We start from the raw sequence: 20,726 nt of genomic DNA, 5'->3' as shown, positions 1-20,726 counted from the left end.
AAGAAAAGGAAAGAAAAGTCTTGTATGATGAGATACACAAGAAGACTGTATCTCTTTCCATCAGAGGAAGAGGTCCATGGATTTTCTGGTAATCAAAGTGTTTAACGTACAAGAGGAAATGGATACAAGTGGTAGTAGTGTGTGTGTGTGTGTGTGTGTGTGTGTGTGTGTGTGTGTGTGTTGTATACTTTATGCAGGGTGGATATGTATAGTCCTAAACTGAGCTTTTTAAATTGAATTTATCTTAATAGTCTCTTTGCAATACTCAGTTTCTCTAGTCTTCCTGTCTGCTTTCTGGAGACTATGTTCTGTGTATCACCACCACTGAGATTTAATTCTAATCTAATAACCAAATTACAGATGTGCACTAGTCCAGATGACCTTTTTCCTTCATCACTTTTTCTTTATTTGACAAATGAACATGAACTAGGTGGCTGTTTTGGACCTTCACAATATATTAAATCTTCCTGAACATTTTTCTCAAAACAAAGGTCACCTGCTTGGTGCCATAAATAGATGAATGTTCTTCTGATACTCCTCCCTTGAAGCATTTTAACAATTAGCTGATTTAGAAATCAGGAGTATTTCCAGTCTATCATTTTCTGCAGGATTTGTTCCTAAATTGGAAAAGTAGGTATTTATCTGATTAGCTCAAGCATAAAACAAAGGAAAACTTTTCAAAAACTTGTGGTTTTTTTTTTTTTTGGTTAAAGTTTTACAAGAAACAATGTTTTATCTTCCAATAAAATTAAGTTTACCTACTTTTTTCAAATGACTGAAAACTTTCACACTTGCAGAGGAAAATAACATTTTTTCTCACATTTTCCTAATTATAAGGTGATGAAACTTAATACTGTATAATTATGTAAAAGTGCTTGACTGTCTCGTATTTGCGTATGTTCATTGTTCCAGACAGTATTGTAGTCAAGTTTGCAGGTACTTCTGGCAATCTAGGGTAGTTGATACTCAGAAAAAGACTTTTTATTCATTTATTTTTATATTAAAATATTTTTAATGTTTATTTTTGAGACAGAGAGAGACAGAGCATGAGCAAGGAAGGGGCAGAGAGAGAGGGAGACGCAGAATCTGAAGCAGGCTCCAGGCTCTGAGCTGTCAGCACAGAGCCCCACGCGGGGCTCGAACTCCTGGACTGTGAGATCATGACCTGAGCGGAAGTCGGACGCTTAACTGACTGAGCCACCCAGGCACCCCAAGAAAAAGACTTTTTAGAATATAACTTTCAATTCTTTCAAATGTAGCTATTTCCTGGGGTATACCATCAATAAATGTTATTAATAATTGTCTTTCCTCCAAGTTTTATTTTTATTATTTATTTATTTTTAAAAAATTTATATATTTATTTTGAGAGTGAGTACATGTGCAATCAGGGCAGGGACAGACAGACAGGAAGACAGAGAGACTCCCAAGCAGGCTCCATACGTCACTGGGGAGCCTGTCACAGGGCTCAGACTCAGGAACCTTGAAATAATGACCTGAGCCAAAATCGAGTCTGACGCTTAACCGACTAAGCCACCCAGGCACTCCTTTCTTCAACATTTTAATCCTTTCTGATCTGCATAGAATTATATGTGAATATACATTTTCCAAGGAATTAGAAATTTCTTATTTAGTAGTGTAAGGCATTAGCTGAGACAAATTAGGTTTCGAGTCAAAAAGATTAATCACTTAGTTGATAGCTAATATATTCCAGCCTCTGGGAAAGAACTAATATATTTCCCATAAGCTAAACCAGTCATAATGTATCTGTGATTTCTTATTATTGCCAGTTTTCACTTTTCATAGTAGAATGAATTAAAAAAAAACAAGAACATTGCTTAAAAGTTTTATGCTTCTGATTTTAAAAGTAAGACATAGTCATTGCAAGAAATTAGGAAAACCCAGAAATGCATAATAAAAAAAACAATTGGATAATAATTTCTACATTCTTGTATATCTTCCTCTATTTTTATTTGTATCAACATAAACATGTATTTATAAAAAATTTTTTGCTGTTTATTTTTGAGAGAGAGACAGAATGCGAGTGGGTTGGGGCAGAGAGAGAGGGAGGCACAGAATCTGAAGCAGGCTGCAGGCTCCGAGCTGTCAGCACAGAGCCTGACATGGGGCTCGAACTCATGAGCTGTGAGATCATGACCTGAATGGAAGTCGGACACTCAACCGACTGAGCCACCCAGGTGCCCCAACATAAACATATATTTTAATCAAAATTGGTATTATACTGTAAGTTATCCTTGATCCTTCTTTCTTTGAATAATATATTATAAATCTCCTTTAGTTAATCATTTGTTCAATTTTGTATAGGTGTAAGTAAAACAGGTATGCATGTCTTGTGCCCTCATGAAGCATACTGTCTAGTGAGGGGACTCTAAAACAAAAGTGTAATTACAAAATACAAGTTTTATGGAAGAATAAACAGGTGCTATGAAGGAGAATAATTTTAGTGGTAAGGGACCAACATTACTGTATTTAGAGCCAGAATGCTGACATTTAAATAGAGGCTTAAGGGATGAAAAAAGTCAACCATGCAAGAGTGGGGTTAAGCGCATGCCAGGAAGAAGAAATAACAGGTGCAAAGGCTATAGGAGGGAAAGGATTTGGTGAGTAGAGGGATCTAAAAGGCCAACAGGCTTGGATAAAGAGGAAGGGGAGATACTGGCCCATGATGAAGTTCATGAGGTAGACAAGGGTCAGTCCTACAGACAAAAGAGAAGAGGTTTAATTAGAAGTATTATGGGAAGCCATTAAAGACTTTTTAGGTGGTGAAATTGCATACCTGTGTTTACATGTTTTTAAAAGATTATTTTGGATATGATATGGGGGAAGAATTGGAGGGAGAGCAAGAGTTCACAAAGATGTGAGTTAGGAGGCCCTTGAGGTGGTCCCTGAGAAAGATGAAAAGTTGTAATTAAGCTGTTGACAGGAGATATGGAGAGAGGTAGACAGCTGTGAGGTGTGTTTTGGGGTTGGAATTGACAGCTTATGAGGTGGTGATGAGTAGGAGTCAGTGGGTTAAAGACAAGGAGTTAAGAAGGATGACTCTCATTTATGGCCTGAGTAACTGAGTGGATGATGATGTCATTTATTGACAAGGGGTGGACTTGGTAAGGACCAAGATTGGGTATGGTTGTGATAAAAAAAAGTATTTAAAGTCAGGTGATAATTCTGAGGGACATGTTAGACAACCACATGTATGAGCCAAGAAGGCAGTTGTGTGCATGAGTATACTCAGAGGTGAGTCTGGGCTGATGCTTGCATTTGGAAGTTATCATCATGTAGATGGGATTTAAAACCAAAGGAGCAGATAAAATAATCTAACGGAAGAGTGAATATAGACAAATAAAGAGGCCTAGAAGTGTGCTCTGACAACTAGAGATTGCATGGCTGAGAATCTAGGAAGGGAAGAGAAATGGGAGTGTGGTGTCAAAAGCTAGAAAAGACTGCTTCAGAAAGGAAAGTGTGGACAGCAGTGTCCCCATGGTGCTAGCAATCTAGTGTGAGAAGGGTCAGAGTGACCACTAGATTTCACAGTGTGAAGGTTACTGGTGAGGTCATCAGAAGCAATTTCAGGGCTTTGTGTTGACTAGCTAAAAATTTAATGGCTACGTTATTAATCTTCACTTGAGATAGCAGAGTATATGCAGTTACCTGTAATGCTGACAAGCCAGTGGTCCCTAGGAAACAAGCTTATGGGATGGCTCAGGCCCTGGGAAATTGTTGGCTTTAACTCCGGGGGCTCGCACTTGGAAATTTCACTCTCTTTTCTTCCCTCTGAGTGTGAGTTTGGGTTAAAATCCACTAGAGGGTTTTGGGTGCTAAGGAATATGGATACTGGCTGGGTTTCTATCTGAGAGTGTTGGACGTTTGTTTGGTGCTCTCTTCTTTGGTCTGGGGAGCTTCCAGGCAACAGAAAGGCTGGGAGGGCCCAGCCTGTGTCTGCTTCAGACTTAAACTTCTTGACTTCTGTACTTCTCTTATGGGGTGCGTGGGCACTGTCAGCACATGGTTACTTGGTACATGTTCTTATTCCCACTTTTTAAAAATTAGAAAACCCTGGATAGGCTCATTGTTGGGTCTTCTCAGGGCATCACATGTTTTATTCTGAAATAGAAGAGGGTCTTAGAAAGAATGTAGATATTGTAGCCAAAGTGAATGTAGATTTTGTAGCCCAAAGTTGGGACCCTTTGCCTCAATGTTCTCATCTTTAAAATGGGCTAATAATACCTACCTTTCATGGTTAAAGTAATGTGTAAAAAGTACTTGGAACAAAGCAAATAATAAATGGTAACTGTTATTATTATTATTGTTCAAAGTAAATGTTCAATATTTTGGACATACTGAATCAGTTACTTGGGTTGTGGTTTACCTGTATGATATTGGTCCATGATTTAAAAAAATTGTCAGATACATAAAACTAGTTCTTTTGGGGGTAATTAGTTAGCAATAGCCATAGTAAATCCTTTGTCATCAATATTTTGTACCATAGTTTTATCATCAAAATTTATGTAAACATGACCTTCACTTTTTACTGGATTATCACAGTTCTCTTATTCCTATTAAAAAATCGTATTTCCATGAACTTTAATAAAAACTGGTTCTCTGATAAAATGACATGCATAATGCTGTTCACAAAGGTTTAAATTCCCTTATTAGAATTCCATGGGAGTGAGAGGGGAAGAATGCAAGCCAAATACAAAAAGATGTAAAATTTGAATATCGCTCTGTCTTTGGAAGCAGAGCCTGGTGGCCCTCCTTCACAGTTAGAGGAGGGACTAGAAAGTGTCTTTTCTTGTTTTCCACTTCCGCTAAGATGGAGAGACTTAATGTTTTTAAGCAAAAGTGCAATTCACTAGCTTAAAACATGTAAGTATCATAGGTCCTCATCTGGCTGTCTAGATGCCATAAGAATTAAAGCAAAGCCAAACAAAACTCACAAGATTAAAGTGTATATTAGATTATAAGAAAGTTCTCCCCAAAACGTAGCTGATGAACCCTTTTGTGTGGAGAACTTCTGGAGTATGAATACTTGGACCCCTCCAGTTGTAAAAATATATGTTGCTTGGCCTAGTTTTACACTAGGTTAGGAAAAATAATCTGTGATACATTAAAATTTAAGGGAGAAATAACTTCTTTTGACTAGAATGAGATTTGGTTTTCAAGAGGGGAGGATGAGGAGGGAAGAAGGTGTTACAGCTTGTTATATGAATTTTCAGAAGCTGCTTTTCTAATAATGTGAATGAACTCAGTGCTCATTTTTTCTGATTTCCCTGAGTGAGTCAGAGGGAATGATTTTGTCTCCAAAGACTTTTTGGTGGTACTTTATTTTATCAAGCCATTGGGATATTTTTTGCTTCTGTTTTCAAGGAACTGTATTACTACAAAGTAGTATACTGTAATAATCATGCAAGACTTGATTTTAACCTCTCTCTTTCTCTTTTTCTCTATAGTTTGGAAGGACTGAAGTAATTGATAATACTTTAAATCCTGATTTTGTAAGAAAATTTATCCTGGACTACTTTTTTGAGGAAAGGGAGAACCTTCGCTTTGACTTGTAAGTTCTGATATAACTTGCATTAAAAAAAAAAATGATTGTTAAAGGCAAGTTGTGTAACATAAGGCTGGGTCTGGTTGCACTGAATACTAGATTACACTGGCAGGAAACCAGATTAATTCTATTTAGAATGTGTCCTGAGCACTGTCTCTAGCATTGCTTTACATTTTATAGGTTTTTGGCTATATATTTATTGAAAAATTAGTGAGCAATTTAACCACGTAGAAATGCTGCATGGTATATATGGACATTCTTTCAAACCATGTTAAGCCTCAGTGATTTCTTTTCAAGCTCTGCATATATTCCAAGGTGATCTCATGTACTCCCATGTCCCCCAGATCTTTGTTTCTCTCAGCCATTTCTTCGTATAGTATATGGATATCTGCCTTCCTTTTATCCCTTTGTGGCCTCATATTGCCAAGGCATAGGGTTCTAGAGCCAGACTGCTTGATATTTTTAATATTCTTGTTATTTTGACACTAAATTAAGCAGATCAAAATATTATCGTCAAATTCAACTTCTTGTCCACAGGGAATCTAGTGTCAGTTTGTAAGATGTTATTTGTTATTGAGTTTTTGTTTCACAGAGGTAAATTGTGGTGATTGTTGAAACATCTGGATATTGTTAAAAGAAAACCTATTGTGGGGCGCCTGGGTGGCGCAGTCGGTTAAGCGTCCGACTTCAGCCAGGTCACGATCTCGCGGTCCGTGGGTTCGAGCCCCGCATCAGGCTCTGGGCTGATGGCTCGGAGCCTGGAGCCTGTTTCCGATTCTGTGTCTCCCTCTCTCTCTGCCCCTCCCCCGTTCATGCTCTGTCTCTCTCTGTCCCAAAAATAAATAAACGTTGAAAAAAAAAATTAAAAAAAAAAAGAAAACCTATTGAGAGGGAAAAGTATAACATATGTTATAGCATGTATTTAATAAATTTAAATAATTAAAGAGAGTTTATGAGCATTGCAAGCATTTAAAAATATAAATGTCTTACTTTAAATAGCTGGAAACAATAAAATGTACCAGGCTGTCACAGTTTATAGATTTTTTTTTTGATGAAAGCTATCATCTCTTATTTGAAAAAGTCACCATTTGCCTCTTAATGTAGAAAGTTGTTTACTGTTAACAGTCTTTCTTGTTGTCCCCTAAAATGTGTGCAGTAAAATAACCCACCATGCTTCTGTTTAAAAAAGGAGAATTTTATGCCAGGCCCTTTCCTTCAAGAGTTATAAGAGTTTTCACTATTCATTATATTTATCAAACAAAATTTATTATGGCCTGTTTGGTTTTTATTTTATTGAAACCCCTTCTGAAATAATAAAAATGATACTTAGGAGAAAAAGTAGAATGTAATGGTTTCCTGACAGTGTTTATCCTGGAGATTACTCACAGTGATATTATTTAAAAATGACATATAAATCATGTGAATATGGTTTCATTTTCTCATTGTTCATGGCCTTCATAGCCATTGTTTTTTTTTTTTTTTAATTTTTTTTTTCAACGTTTATTTATTTTTGGGACAGAGAGAGACAGAGCATGAACGGGGGAGGGGCAGAGAGAGAGGGAGACACAGAATCGGAAACAGTCTCCAGGCTCTGAGCCATCAGCCCAGAGCCTGACGCGGGGCTCGAACTCACGGACCGCGAGATCGTGACCTGGCTGAAGTCGGACGCTTAACCGACTGCGCCACTCAGGCACCCCGATAGCCATTGTTTTTAAGAATTCTCTTTCATATACCAGTGTGGTACTCCCTTAATTTTTTGTCCCTGGTTTTAGACTTAACTTTATCCTAAAACCAGCCATTATTTCATGATTCTTGTTCTCTTTATTTCCCTTTCCCTCTCTCTCTTTCTTATTCATTTATATTGTTTTCTCTCATTTAAAAATAGTAAATATTGATTATAAATTTTAAATAATGTAGGCATTTAAAAGTGAAAGTTTTGGCACTTGGGTGGCTCAGTCAGTTAAGCCTCCGACTTCGGCTCAGGTCATGATCTCATGGCTCCTGAGTTCGAATGCCCTGTCGGGCTCTGTGCTGACAACTCAGAGCCTGGAGCCTGCTTCGGATTCTGTGTCTCCTTCTCTCTCTGCCCTCCCCCACTCGCACTCTGTCTCCTTCTCTCTCTCTCCCTCTCTCTCTCTCTCTCAAAAATAAACATGAAAAAAATTTTTTTAAAGTCAGAGTTTCTTGTTCTTCCAATACCAAAAAAAAAAAGTACCAAAAAACAAAAAATTCACAAATAACCAAAAATGTACATGACTCAATGTATATACTTGCATATGGGAATCTCAGTATTTTGAAAATCACGAATACTTTCCTATTACTTGCATTTTTCAGATACCTTTTTATGCCATTATGTGTGTGTGTGTGTGTGTGTGTGTGTGTGTGTGTGTGTGTGTGTGTGTATTTCATTCATTTTATTTAGCCAAACATTTACTGATGGATCCTTTGGCTGGTTCTATTTTTACTATTACATATAATCTTGCAGTGAGTATCCTATTAGGTAAATTTCTTATATATTTTTTTCATTTTCAGAATGTAAATTATTCAGAGTCAGATATTAGGATGAAAAGATATATGTGGTTTATATACACAATGGAGTACTACATGGCAATGAGAAAGAATGAAATATGGCCCTTTGTAGCAACGTGGCTGGAACTGGAGAGTGTGATGCTAAGTGAAATAAGCCACACAGAGAAAGACAGATACCATATGTTTACACTCTTCTGTGGATCCTGAGAAACTTAACAGAAACCCATGGGGGAGGGGAAGGAAAAAAAAAAAAAAAGACATTAGAGTGGGAGAGAGCCAAAGCATAAGAGACTCTTAAAAACTGAGAACAAACTGAGGGTTGATGGGGGGTGGGAAGGAGGGGGGTGGGTGATGGATATTGAGGAGGGCACCTTTTGGGATGAGCACTGGGTGTTGTATGGAAACCAATTTGACAATAAATTTCATATATTGAAAAAAAAAAGATGTAGATAGGAGTACTCACTCTTCATGCTAATCTTTGAGACCAACTTAGAAATCTTTTTTATGTTAATTTTTAAAACTTTTTAAAATTTAATAAAATTTAATTTATAGTAATTTAATTTTTTATATTTTTATATGAATTTAAATTTATTTTAATTTCATTAAATTATATTTCATTTTCATATTTTTCATTAAATTAATTTCATTTTCATATTTTGTTTTAATTTAAATTCATATAAAAATAAATTTAATTTCTCTCTCATTGTTTTTCCCCTTTGTTTTATTTCTTAAAATTTACATATAAGTGAAATCACATGGTATTTGTCTTTCTCTGGTTATTTTGCTTAGCATTATACTCTCTAGCTCCATTGATGGCATTGCAGAAGGCAAGATTTCATTCTTTTTGATGGCTGAGTAATATTCCATTGCATATATACACCACATCTTCTTTAACCATTCATCAATTGATGGACACTAGGGCTCTTGTGTCCATCAATTAGCCAAAAAGACATTTTGGCTATTGTAAATAATACTGCTATAAACGTAGGGGTGCATGTGTCCCTTTGAATTAGTATTCTTATATTCTTTGGGTAAATACCCAGTAGTGCAATTGCTGGATCATGAGGTAGTTCTATTTTTAACTTTTCTATACTGTTTTCCATAGTGGCTGCACCAGTTTGCATTCCCACCATCAGTGCAAGAGGGTTCCTTATTCTCCATATCCTAAACAACACCTGTTGTTTCTTGTATTGTTGATTTTAGCCATTCTGAGAGGTGTGAGGTGATAACTCATTGTAGTTTTGATTTGCATTTCCCTGATGGTGATGATGAACATCTTTTCATGTGTCTATCGGCCATCTATATGTCATCTTTGGAGAAATAACTGTTCATGTCTTCTCCCCATTTTTCAATTGAATTATGTATTTTTTGGGTGTTGAATATGATAGGTTCTTCATAGGTTTTGAATACTATCCTTTTATCAGGTATGTCATTTGCAATATCAGGTATGTCATTTCTCTCATTCCATAGGTTGCCTTTTAGTTTTGTTGATTATTTTCTTTGCTGTGCAGAAGCTTTTTATTTTGATGTAGTTCCCATGGTTTATTTTTGCCTTTATCCTTGCCTTAGGAGACATACCTAGAAAGAAGTTGCTACAGCTGATGTCAAAGAAGTTACTGCCTGTGTTTTCTTCTAGGATTTTTATGGTTTCAGATTTCACATTTGGTCTTTCATCCATTTTGCATTTATTTTTGTGTGTGGTGTAAGAAAGTGGTCCAGTTTCATAGTTTTGCATGTTGCTGTCCAGTTTTCCCAGCACCGTTTGTTGAAGAGACTTTTTCCCGTTGCATATTCTTGCATGAATTGTTGAAGATTAATTGACCATATAATTGTGGGTTTATTTCTGGGTTTTCTATTCTATTGATCTGTGTGTCTGTTTTTGTGCCAATAATAAACTGTTTTGATTACTACTGCTTTGTAGTATAACTTGAAGTCCAGAACTGTGACGTGTCCAGCTTTCCTTTTCCTTTTCAGGATTGCTTTGGCTATTCGGGGTCTTTTCTGGTTCCATACAAATTTTAGGATTCTTTGTTCTAGTTCTGTGAAAAATGCTGTTTGTATTTTGATGTGGATTGCATTAAATCTGTAGATTGCTTTGGGTAGTATGGGAATTTTAACAATATTTGTTCTTCTAATCCATGAGCATGGCATATATTTCCATTTCTTTGTTTTGTCTTCTTTCATCAGTGTTTTATAGCTTACAGAGTACAGGTCTTTCACCTGTTTTGTTAGGTTTATTCCTAGGTATCTTATTATTTTTGGTGCGATTGTAAATGGGAATATTTCCTTAATTTCTTTTTTGGCTGCCTCACTGTTGGCCTATAGAAATGCAACAGATTTCTGTACATTGATTTTGTGTCCTGCGACTTTACTGAATTCGTTTATCAGTTCTAGCAGTTTTTGGTGAAGTCTTTCAGGTTTTCTGTATATAGTATCATTACATCTGCAAATAATGAAAGTTTCACTTCTTCCTTACCAATTGGGGTGCCTTTTATTTCTTTCTGTTCTCTGTTGTTGTGGCTAGGACTTCCAGTATTATATTGAATAATAGTGGTGAGAGTGGGCATCCCTGTCTTGTTCCTGACCTTAGAGGGAAAACTGAGAGATTTTCCCCATTAAGGATGGTGTTAACTGGGTTTTTCATATATGGCCTTTATTATGTTGAGGTATGTTCCCTCTAAGCTTACTTTGTTGAGGGTTTTTTTTTTTTATCAATAGTTTTTTATCAATACTTTTTTTATCAATACTTTTTTATCAGTACTTTGTCAAATACTTTTTCTGCGTCTATTGAAATGATCATATGGTCTTACCCTTTCTTTTATTGATGCAATTTATCAAATTGATCAATTTATGAATATTGAGCCACCCTTGCAACCCAGGCAAAAATCCCACTTAATCACCCTTGCAACCAGGCAAAAAATCCCACTTGATTTTTTTAATGTGTGGTTGGATTCAGTTTGCTAGTATTTTGTTGAGAATTTTTGCATCTGTGTTAATCAGGGATTTTGGCCTGTAGTTCTCTTTGTTGATGGTGTGATTATCTGGTTTTGATATCAGGATAATACTTGCCTCATAGAACAAATTTGGAAGTTTACTGTTTTTTGGAATAGTTTAAGAAGAGTAGGTATTAATTCTTCTTTAAAGTTTGGTGGAATTTGCCTTTGAAGCCAAGATCCTATATACTTTGTTCTCTGAGCTCCTTGCCTATGTTTTAGCTCCAATTTTCAGAACCCACTTCTGTTTCATTTTGGTTGCTGTCTGCCAACAGGCTCCTGTCACTATCACAAGCAGCTGCTGCCAGGTGACTGTTTCACCACTGTACCCACTTGGCCCTGGCTTCTTAAGCCTGTGTCCTACTCAGCCTTTATCACTTATATCATAACTGTGGCTATTATAGAATGTCACAAGTGGAATGAAAAGAAAGGAAATAGTGCTTTCAAAAGGATGATAGCAATCAAATGTTTGTTAGAAGATGAATGAGCAAAAATTGAGAGCTGGGCTAGTCATTCTGGAGAGGAAACGAAGGTAAAGAATGATTTGCCTGTATGGAGGCTAACGATTGCATTCTCATCTCTACTGAAGATGAGGATGTGGAAGCCAATGGGTTTTAAAACGTGTTGAGTGCAAGAAATGTAATTCCACTGAATTCAGTGCTGGTTAGTCTCCAAATATTATGCCTGTTTTAAGAGATAGCATTTGAAAAATCACTCTGACAAAGTAGTGAGTCCAAATGAGAATGTATTGTGGTAGGGAGGCACCTGATACTTATTTCATGTTTCTAAGCTTTCTTGGTATGCTTAGCATGGACAAGGAAAGGCTTAAAGGTAGGAAGAAGTTAGGGCATTGCTAGAACTTACCACACCTCTCTAGTATTTGATGATAAATGAATGACATTGTTTAACTTCACTGTATGTATTTCAGAGACTTAATAAAAGAAAACAAAACTTCAATACACTTACAGGTAGAAATATAGAAGGAAAGAATGATAAGAAGGTTTAATATATTTGTTGCTAATATTTTCCAGTTATTTGTAAACTAAATGAAATAATTACAGAAGCTCATGGAGTTTGAGTTAGCATGTAAGTTTTGTAGGCACAGACACAAAGAGGTTATTTTTGTTAGCACTACTACCCTTATTCACAGTGTATAATAGAATCATACGAATACATAACTAACCCACCCAACACATTTGTGAGGTCGAGTTAATCTATTTTTGTAAATGAGAAAACCAAGTCCCAGAAAGTTTAATATGTTCAAAGGATCTGTGCTCTCCAATATTGAGTCAGATTTTGCCTGAAATAGTTTATAATTAAATGGTGCAAAACACGAATTTCTAAAATGTTATGAATATTAAAGTTAATGTCTAAATTGGGATATTTTTATTTTTGCCTTGGTTATCTAGTACTGATGAGCGTCTACGTCTATGTAGTCTGCCACACATTGAATACAATAATATGATAGAATATATTTAATCTAAGTAAACAAAGTAAGACCGTTTGGGAAATTGTTTTGTTTGATTGGAATGGGAGCATGTTGTATTATTTTATCTCAGTGTGACAAGAAGAAATAATGTGACAGAAATTAGTGTAGGTAAATTGATATGTTTTAACTTCTTCAGCTTCCTCTTTTCTTCTAAAAATTTTAGCAATTTTTATAGAAGTTGTGTAATGTTCAAAATGTGAAAGCATATTGCAAGACTGAATTAAGTATCCTTTTACCTTTTGAATGCATTTGGGTAATTTCAGCAATTTGATTCAAATAACTTTATTTCAATTGTGTATTATCTCCAAATAATTCAAACAATTAGGGCCAGAGAAAGGGATACTTGGAGAAGATTACCAAGAAAAGCAACAAGTATATTTTCTTGGTTCGTGTAGTATTTTTCATATCATTTTAATTAATTCCTTTTGACTTACCATGTATTAGAATATTTTACATAACACCTTTCACCTGTGAGAGCAGACTTTTTTTCTTTCTTTCTTCCTTTTTGTTTTTATTTTGCGATTTTTCCAGCAGATCTACCCAAAGTAATGTGGAAAACACTGTATTTCTTCTCTAGTTATGTGGATCTACTTACTCATTAGTATACATGATTATAATCAATTTTTAAATTTTGCCTTAGCAATGTCTTATTCCTAGGGGAAAATATTCATTGTAGCATATTTGGAAAATTAAAATAGGATAAGGTAGGAAATAATTCACCTATAATCCTGATCTGCATCTCTCAAAAAACTACAGCAATACTCCAACACATTTATGTAACATGTTCTCTTGAGGGAACAGCAATGTTGAAGATGACAGTAGTCTGAATTGGCCAACAGACAGATGTAAATGGTTTTCAGTGCTGTTTTTTATTTAATTGGTCTATTGATTTTATAAAATTCTAAAAAATAAGAATTAAAAATAGTCTGTAAAAGTGTGTCATAGAAAGAACTGCATATTATGGTAGGTTTGAGAAATGGTTTTTAGGAGCCTTTTTTGTTTAACTTTCAATAATAGAAAATTGTAATGACAGAGATAGAGAGGGAGAGAGAGAATGAATATGTATTCTTGTCACAATTGGCCCAAATTCTTGTAAATTCTGGTTAATCCATAGTTGTTATTGTTATTACCATAATATGCTTGAAATGGATATTTAAGATTAATTTACCAATCACAAATTTTAAAATTCTCCTGATTTTTTGATGTGATGTGTACTTCTTCATTCAAGATCATGGTTTCTAAAAAGGAAAAAAAAAACCCACCAAATCCCAAAACCAAAACAAACAAAAAAGAGACATGGTCTCTGTCATCATGCTATGCCTGTATCAAGATAAAGTCATAAACTTTGGCATTTATTTATTTTGTTACAGTTGTCACACTGACAATAGTAAAGGTACCTCATAAATCACTTTTTTGCCACAGTTGAAAACTATTACTGGCAGAACAGCTGCACAAAAATGAGTTTGAGCAAAAGGTGTGAGTAGTCACTTCACTGCATAACATGAGCAGAAGAATAGGAGAAATTAGATACAATATATTTCACTCTTGCTTTTCCACTTTTCAACAAGATAGTTATGAGTCTAGATTTGCCTTACCTAGCAAATTATATTCCTTCTTGATAAATCAATGGCAATAATTATGTATTGTATAATATTATTCCATTTTATTTTTGAAGGATTTCAATACTTCGGGGCAATTAAGTTTTTTATGTTTTCCCAACACCATTAATTCCAGTTTTTCCCATTGGTTAAGGACTCCCTTAACAATGTCAAGGTCTATGGGGTGCCTGGGTGGCTCAGTCGGGTAAGCTTCCGACTTCAGCTCAGGTCATGATCTCATGGTTTGGGAGTCTGGATTCTGCTTCGGATTCTGTCTCCCTCTCTGTTCCTCCCTCGCTTCCACTCTTGTCTCTGTCTCTTTCAAAAATAAATAATGTCAAGGTCTAATTTCATGAGTTTTCAGTCACTTTTGTTTATTAGAACCATTTTATTTTATTTTATTTTATTTTATTTTATTTTATTTTATTTTATTTTATTTTATTTTATTTTTTTGGTGTGTATTTTATTTTATTTGAGTGGGGAGGGGCTGAGAGAGAGGGAGAGGGAGAGGGAGAGGGAGAGGGAGAGGGAGAGAGAGAGAGAGAGAGAGAGAGAGAGAGAGAGAGAGAGAATCCTAAGCAGGTTCCACGCTCAGCACAAAGCCTGAAGCAGGGCTCAATCTCATGACCTTGAGATCATGACCTGAACCAAAATCAAGAGTTGGACACTTAACTGAGTCACTCAGGCGCCCCTAGAACCATCTTATTTTGTTAATCATTATACTCTTCACTTTAAAACTTTAATCTCAAACTTCAGAACTCTTCACTTCCTCTCCCATCAGTTGGAGCTATTTTCAGCTACTTGGGGGAGAGCAGAGGGTGGAAAAGGGAAAGGGTAGATGAGCTGGGAGGCAGAGGTGTGGGTCTCTTATCTTCTGAAGAATCTAGACCTTAAAGGGGACACATGTCACACATTCTACTTGTTCCTCAGCCCTCAGAAGGCACTTCCTAGGACTGTCAGCTGACATAGTTTTTAATGGCAGCCACAGGCTGGACTTGTAGGCAGTTTCTGTAGCTCAGCAGCATCTGACTGGGGACTCAGATGCTATCTTTTTCTTCAGGCACCCCAGATTTAGGAGATCCCCTTCACTTTGGGGAATGGGACGAACCTCCCCTTGCCCCCCAAGGGGTAGGAAATAGCCTGTCACTTTAAGAGTAAGTTGTGAAGAAGGGTCTGACCGCACCTCTGACCTAAGCATATTAGCATCTTTTGTTTTTAGCTTTGGACCTTAGCTGGAATTCCAGAAGTACAGGAAAAACTCTAGTCAACATCTGTTACCTCTAACTGAAAGGTAATCTTTAGGATCAACCCAAATCAGTTCCTGCCAATTCAGTAGCAGCTTCAAGTTTGCAAAATTAACGTTAGTAAATTTAGGCAGTGGGATGTACCCTTGTAGGTGTAAACTACTTAACCTCCTGCTTGCCAATATGATCTTTCTTTCTTAATAAGAGTATGGCATTCAAACACGTAAACACGCGCACACACACACACACACACACACACACACACACACACTTTAACTATTTAGGATGTGGGGTTTATGTCTGAGGGTAAGGACCAGAGTAGTCTTGATACTTTTAGAAAAGTTAGAAGGAAAAGTCCATTAAAGGAAAACTCACGATAATTTCAAATGCGTCATAATCCAACTATTATCTAAAGCCATCAGAACTATGCTGCAAATTACATATTTTCAAGAGAGTAGCATTAAAAAAGCTTTGTTAAAGGCAATGAAAGAAGATTATACTTGAAGATACTTAAACTTTGTGATGAAAAGAAACTCCTTTTCTTTTTGCTTCTTTTAGCACAGCTGAACATACCATGTTGTTTCTCCCCGGTCCACAGTATACCCTTTATAGAAAACAGTTTCCAGGACTGATTCTTGGGAAGGAACCAGCACAGTTATTTTTCACCTTTGATACTGCTGTAGTTGCTAATTTCAATTTTCTCTTAAAAAGTTGTCTTGAATAAGAAAAATTTCTTGAATAAGAATTTTTTTTTGGTGCTAACACCTGTAGGTTTTCAGTAGATGTTGGCAGTTTGCTGATTTAAAATTCTAGGTTACAGGTGTTCAGAGTTGATCGGAATGCCCTAATGTGAAGAAGAGTAATTTGTAATTCTTCTGAGGCAGGTATTTGCCTCATACAATTTGAAACCCAATCTGTGGTAAACATTCTTAGCTGGGGAGTACGTGAACCTCTGCCCAGCATTGGTACACTCAATGAACTCTGTTTCTTTGCCTTTTATTGATGGAGATGCTTTGTTTCTTTGTAAAAACATTCTTGTTATGTGAGAGTGAAGGCTTTAATTAATCTTTAAAAAGGCAGTTAATTTTTGGTAGGAAGCTATGGACAAGGAATGTGAAAGGAGTATAATTTGGGAGAAACACTGGAGCCAGTGTTGAATAGGAAAAAAATATTTTCCTATTCAAGACTTCATTTATTTGAGGTTGTTTTGACTGGTAGCGACCTTTCCATTTCTACAATTTCTTTAAAATGAGAGGTTAAGGTAATAGTGAGTGATGTTTTCCCAGGATCTTTCTAAGAAATCATTTATTTCCAGTACCAACTGGTCAAAATCAGGACCTAACGTAGTACTATATGAATGTATTTATCTTTCGTAAAATATTCGGTTTCCCTAAGTCCAGTGATTGGGGAAAAGTAATGTCTCCTTACTTTAGCCAAATTTCAAAGTCAACAGTAGCATTTAAAATATTAAATAGAAGTTAAAAGGTACACAAACGACAGCCTGTTCCCAGCACCTGCTTGCTTATTGATTGATTGATTGATTGATTGATTTTAAAAGATTTTATATTTTTAAGTAATCTCTACACCCAACATGGGTCTTGAACTCACAGCCCTGAGGTTAAGAGTCGCATGTCTCACTGAGCCAGCCACGTGCCCTGCACCTGCTTATTTTTAAATGGTATCCAGAGGAGAGGAATTGCAGTTGTTAGGGAGTTTTAAACAGTTAGGATACTACTCATTCACACAAAAGAGAACGGTTTTTGTGTTTTGTTTTACTTTTCAAACTTTTTTTTTTAATGATAGTACGAAAGAGAAGTTTATAACTTTCTTATCAAGCAGCAGAATTAATGACTGAAAATATCAGGACTTCTACTTAGGTTGTGGAAATAAAAGGACCCAGAGATTGTGAATGCTACTATTGGTATATAGACTACAGATTATAAGAAACTTCTTAATTTGCTAATTTTTCCCTACTGGTATATTTTTGGTTCATTATAATGTTACTTATTTTTTGGGAAAATACTGATATTTTTTCTGTAGCTCTCTATTTTGTGGAAATAATCTGAGTTTCATATTTTAATCTTTTAGGTATGATGTTGACTCAAAGAGCCCCAACCTGTCCAAACATGTAAGTTCACACTTTATGTTTTTAGGATGATTACATAATATAGACCGCAAAATCATAATATATGATTGGTATTTATGTTGATGCATTAATATTAAAGGTATATTTCCATGAGTTTTCATGTAATAATTGTCATAGAAAATAAATAACATTTTTAAAGGACCCTAGAATAGCACGTGAAGGAAATTCTTAAAGCAAAGGTACCTTTAGTGTGTGAAATGGATTAACCTTATTTATTTATATATTTTTAAAAGAAATTCTTTCAGTTCCCTGCAATGTTTGAAATTAATTCAGGTTGAGCAAGATGAAGCCCATGTCATTTGGAGAGGCTTCGCTTGTGCGAGAATGAAAAGTACTTGGGTGTAGGGCAGAGTGATTCGCCATTCTTCAGTCCTTGTGGCTCATTTGTTCAACCATATTTTCTAAGTGCCTCCTCATGCTGGCACCATGTCTGTTTCAGAGGGTACAGTATGAGCAAGATGGACATACAGAGTCTGTCCTCAAGTTCACTTACAGTCTTTTTTTCTTTTTGGGTCCTGATCTTCCCTCCTTCTACCCATTCCTCTTTTCTCAAGAGCTCTACTCCCCAGGCCATAACTATTCCCTGGGGATATTTTTAGGTTCAGGGGCAGCAAAGGCATCAGAGCTAGGCAGATGAGATCTGGAGGGAGAGTTAGGTCAAACTAGCAGGAAGAGCTGAATGGGGGTGGGGGTGGGTTGAGAACAGCATTCTGAAAGTTTAACCAGGTACCAAGTGGAATCTGAATACATGGATGTAGAACTGGCAGCCGTGTCAGAGTTGAGAGGTGGGAGGCTGGCTGGAGTCATGGTCATGCCCAGAGGGTCAGGCGGGTGAGATTTTTTTTTACTTCTCCATTGTTGTAGCCTATTGACTAGAACAGATGGATATGATTTCCAATGTAGTTTGGAGAGGAGGGATGTCTTAATTCAGAGAAGAGAAGACACATGAGAGGTAATCTCAAGCTAAGAGGTTGAGAGGCTGATTTGTGGAAACTAAAAAGCTGGGTATGGTGGTAAAAATCACAATTTACTGTTCCTTTCCTTCATTGTAAAGAAGCTATGATATTTATTTTTGTCATGAAGCAAAGAGAAGAATCATTTGATGAAGGATTCAAAGAATAGTCTTTCTGATTGACTTTTCTACAAATTGAAAGCAAATACTGTAATAAGCTCATTCCTCCCCATAAGTAATGCTCATTACCATTGCCATGCTGCCTTCTTGCTCCTCATAAGACTCGGAGCATTGTGGCTGGATATTTAAATTTTATTTGCATAGCTTTGTATTGGAAGCTTTCCAAATTCCACTGGAAGAACCAGAAAAAGAATTCCATTTTCTAGTAAAAAATTTAGTTGCAAGGAAAGAAAATGCATTATATTTATTTCACATGTAGGTGGTTAATATTAAAGAGATTTAGAAGCATCTCATAAATGTGATGTGTAGCTTGTCCTTGTAGGAGCTACAGCCAGAAACAGGCCTGGAGGGTTGGGATTGAGACAGCAATTTTCTCCATTTCTTTTTCTCTGAGGCTACATATTCTTTGCATTATGACTCTTCTCTGAGCTTCTGTTTCTCTCTGAAGACCAAGTTTCTCTGTTTATTCATCTTTGTGCATGTAGGAAAAATGAACTCCCTAAACTCTTGAGTGGACATAGGTTTTCAAGTGCCCATTCTCCCTGAATATAATTTCTATGTTTCTCAAACTACTTTTTAGAGGGCATGATAACTTGGCAGTTAAGGACATTCCATAGGGTTGGATATTTTGAGGGTGAGTGTGAAGGTGGTAACATGTGGTCCTTACCCAAGTGGTGGCTTTGAATTCAGGGAGAGACTAGTATATGGGATAAGAAGGTACCTCAAACATGATATAACTATATTTTCGTTAAATAATCCATACTGAGGTATGTACCATAGAAGGCATGAATGTATATACCTTTTAAAATATTTTTTTTTTGCAGAATAGCTTTTTATATTTTCCATAAGAAAGATTTCATGTCTTCCTCCTGACATCTTGACTCTGCTTCACTCTCATGCTATCTCCTTTACCACCTTCTTACTGCTGCAGTTCTTTTCAGAGCAGCCTGGGTTTCTCCCATCTTACTCTACTGTATTCTGGTTTTCATTTCTGCTTGAACTATTCTGACATGGGTTAGAGAAAAATATCTTGGCCTCTCTTCACTTTCTGCTTTACCTGACCTTCCCATTATTTTGGATACAATTGACTGTTTTTAACAAACTCATCTCCTCTTAATTCCACAGAAATGTCTCCCTCACTTCTTTTCTTACTTCTTTGTCTACTCATTATCTATCCTTTTTCAGTTTCTCTTCCTCCTCCTCTCCCTTATTATTGCTTTTTCCTGGTTTTGTTTTCCACTGTCATCTCATCTCACTGAATAAGCTCTCCTTGGGAAATCTCAGCCATTTCCATGCCTTACCCTGATGACTCCCAAGTGTCTATCTCTCTTTGTACCTTAGCAAAAACAAGTTTCCAACTGCTTGTTAGCTAGTCTGCAGAAGCCTAAAACTCAAATTATCAAAAATGTATGACCTCTTCCATTCCATTGTTGGTCCTCTGCTTGTATTTTCTATCTTGAGAATTATCATCATCATGGTATACTAAGTTAGAAAACGTGGATGTATCGTTAACCTCTTTCTGTCTCACATACCACATCTTGTGAACTATAAATCCTGTTCATTATAATGAAGTATTATTTCTCTTCTGTCTTCTTTCCTTTCTTACTGTTACTTAATTCAGACTGTCATCACCTTTCTCCCAAAGTATTGCATAGCTTCCTATAGTTCCTGTGGTTCATATTACCTCACATTTTAATGTATTTGTTTACAGTAGTCTCTGTATTATATTTCTTAAATATATTAAGCACTCAATACAAATTAGTTAATAAGTGCCTGAGCTTACAAATGGATGAAGCATGTCAGATGAGGAAGGAAATGTGTTTTGGAATTGTGATATGAATTGTTAGAAATTAGTGTCCCGAATTTCTGTTAGAAATTAACGACAAAAGCCCTTGCTATTTGAAAGCATCCAAGTACAGATTTTATAACTCATTCAACCCAAAATGAGTTCAGGAGCGATTTAGATTAGAGAAGCCAATAAACAAACTAGGTCTACTCCCTGAGGATACAATTGTTTAAAAGTGTGATTGTC

The 20,726-nt window shown here is 36.1% G+C and overlaps 1 protein-coding gene across 1 annotated transcript in view; it reads left to right on the top strand.

Moving 5' to 3' along the window:
* The window catches only part of CPNE8 (copine 8), a 232,642-nt gene that overhangs the window by 51,422 nt on the left and 160,494 nt on the right, over window positions 1-20,726 (top strand). The window contains exons 4-5 of the mRNA XM_047065738.1: window positions 5,466-5,569; window positions 17,505-17,544. Coding sequence (XP_046921694.1) covers window positions 5,466-5,569; window positions 17,505-17,544 — 144 coding nt within the window. The remainder of the gene's footprint in view (window positions 1-5,465; window positions 5,570-17,504; window positions 17,545-20,726) is intronic.

Source organism: Lynx rufus, unplaced genomic scaffold (genome assembly GCF_022079265.1).
Source record: "Lynx rufus isolate CCGP_SWC_20201006 ecotype Redwood Valley unplaced genomic scaffold, mLynRuf1.p SCAF_7, whole genome shotgun sequence".
NCBI classification, from domain to species: domain Eukaryota; kingdom Metazoa; phylum Chordata; class Mammalia; order Carnivora; family Felidae; genus Lynx; species Lynx rufus.
This window is presented reverse-complemented; position numbering and strand designations above follow the sequence as displayed.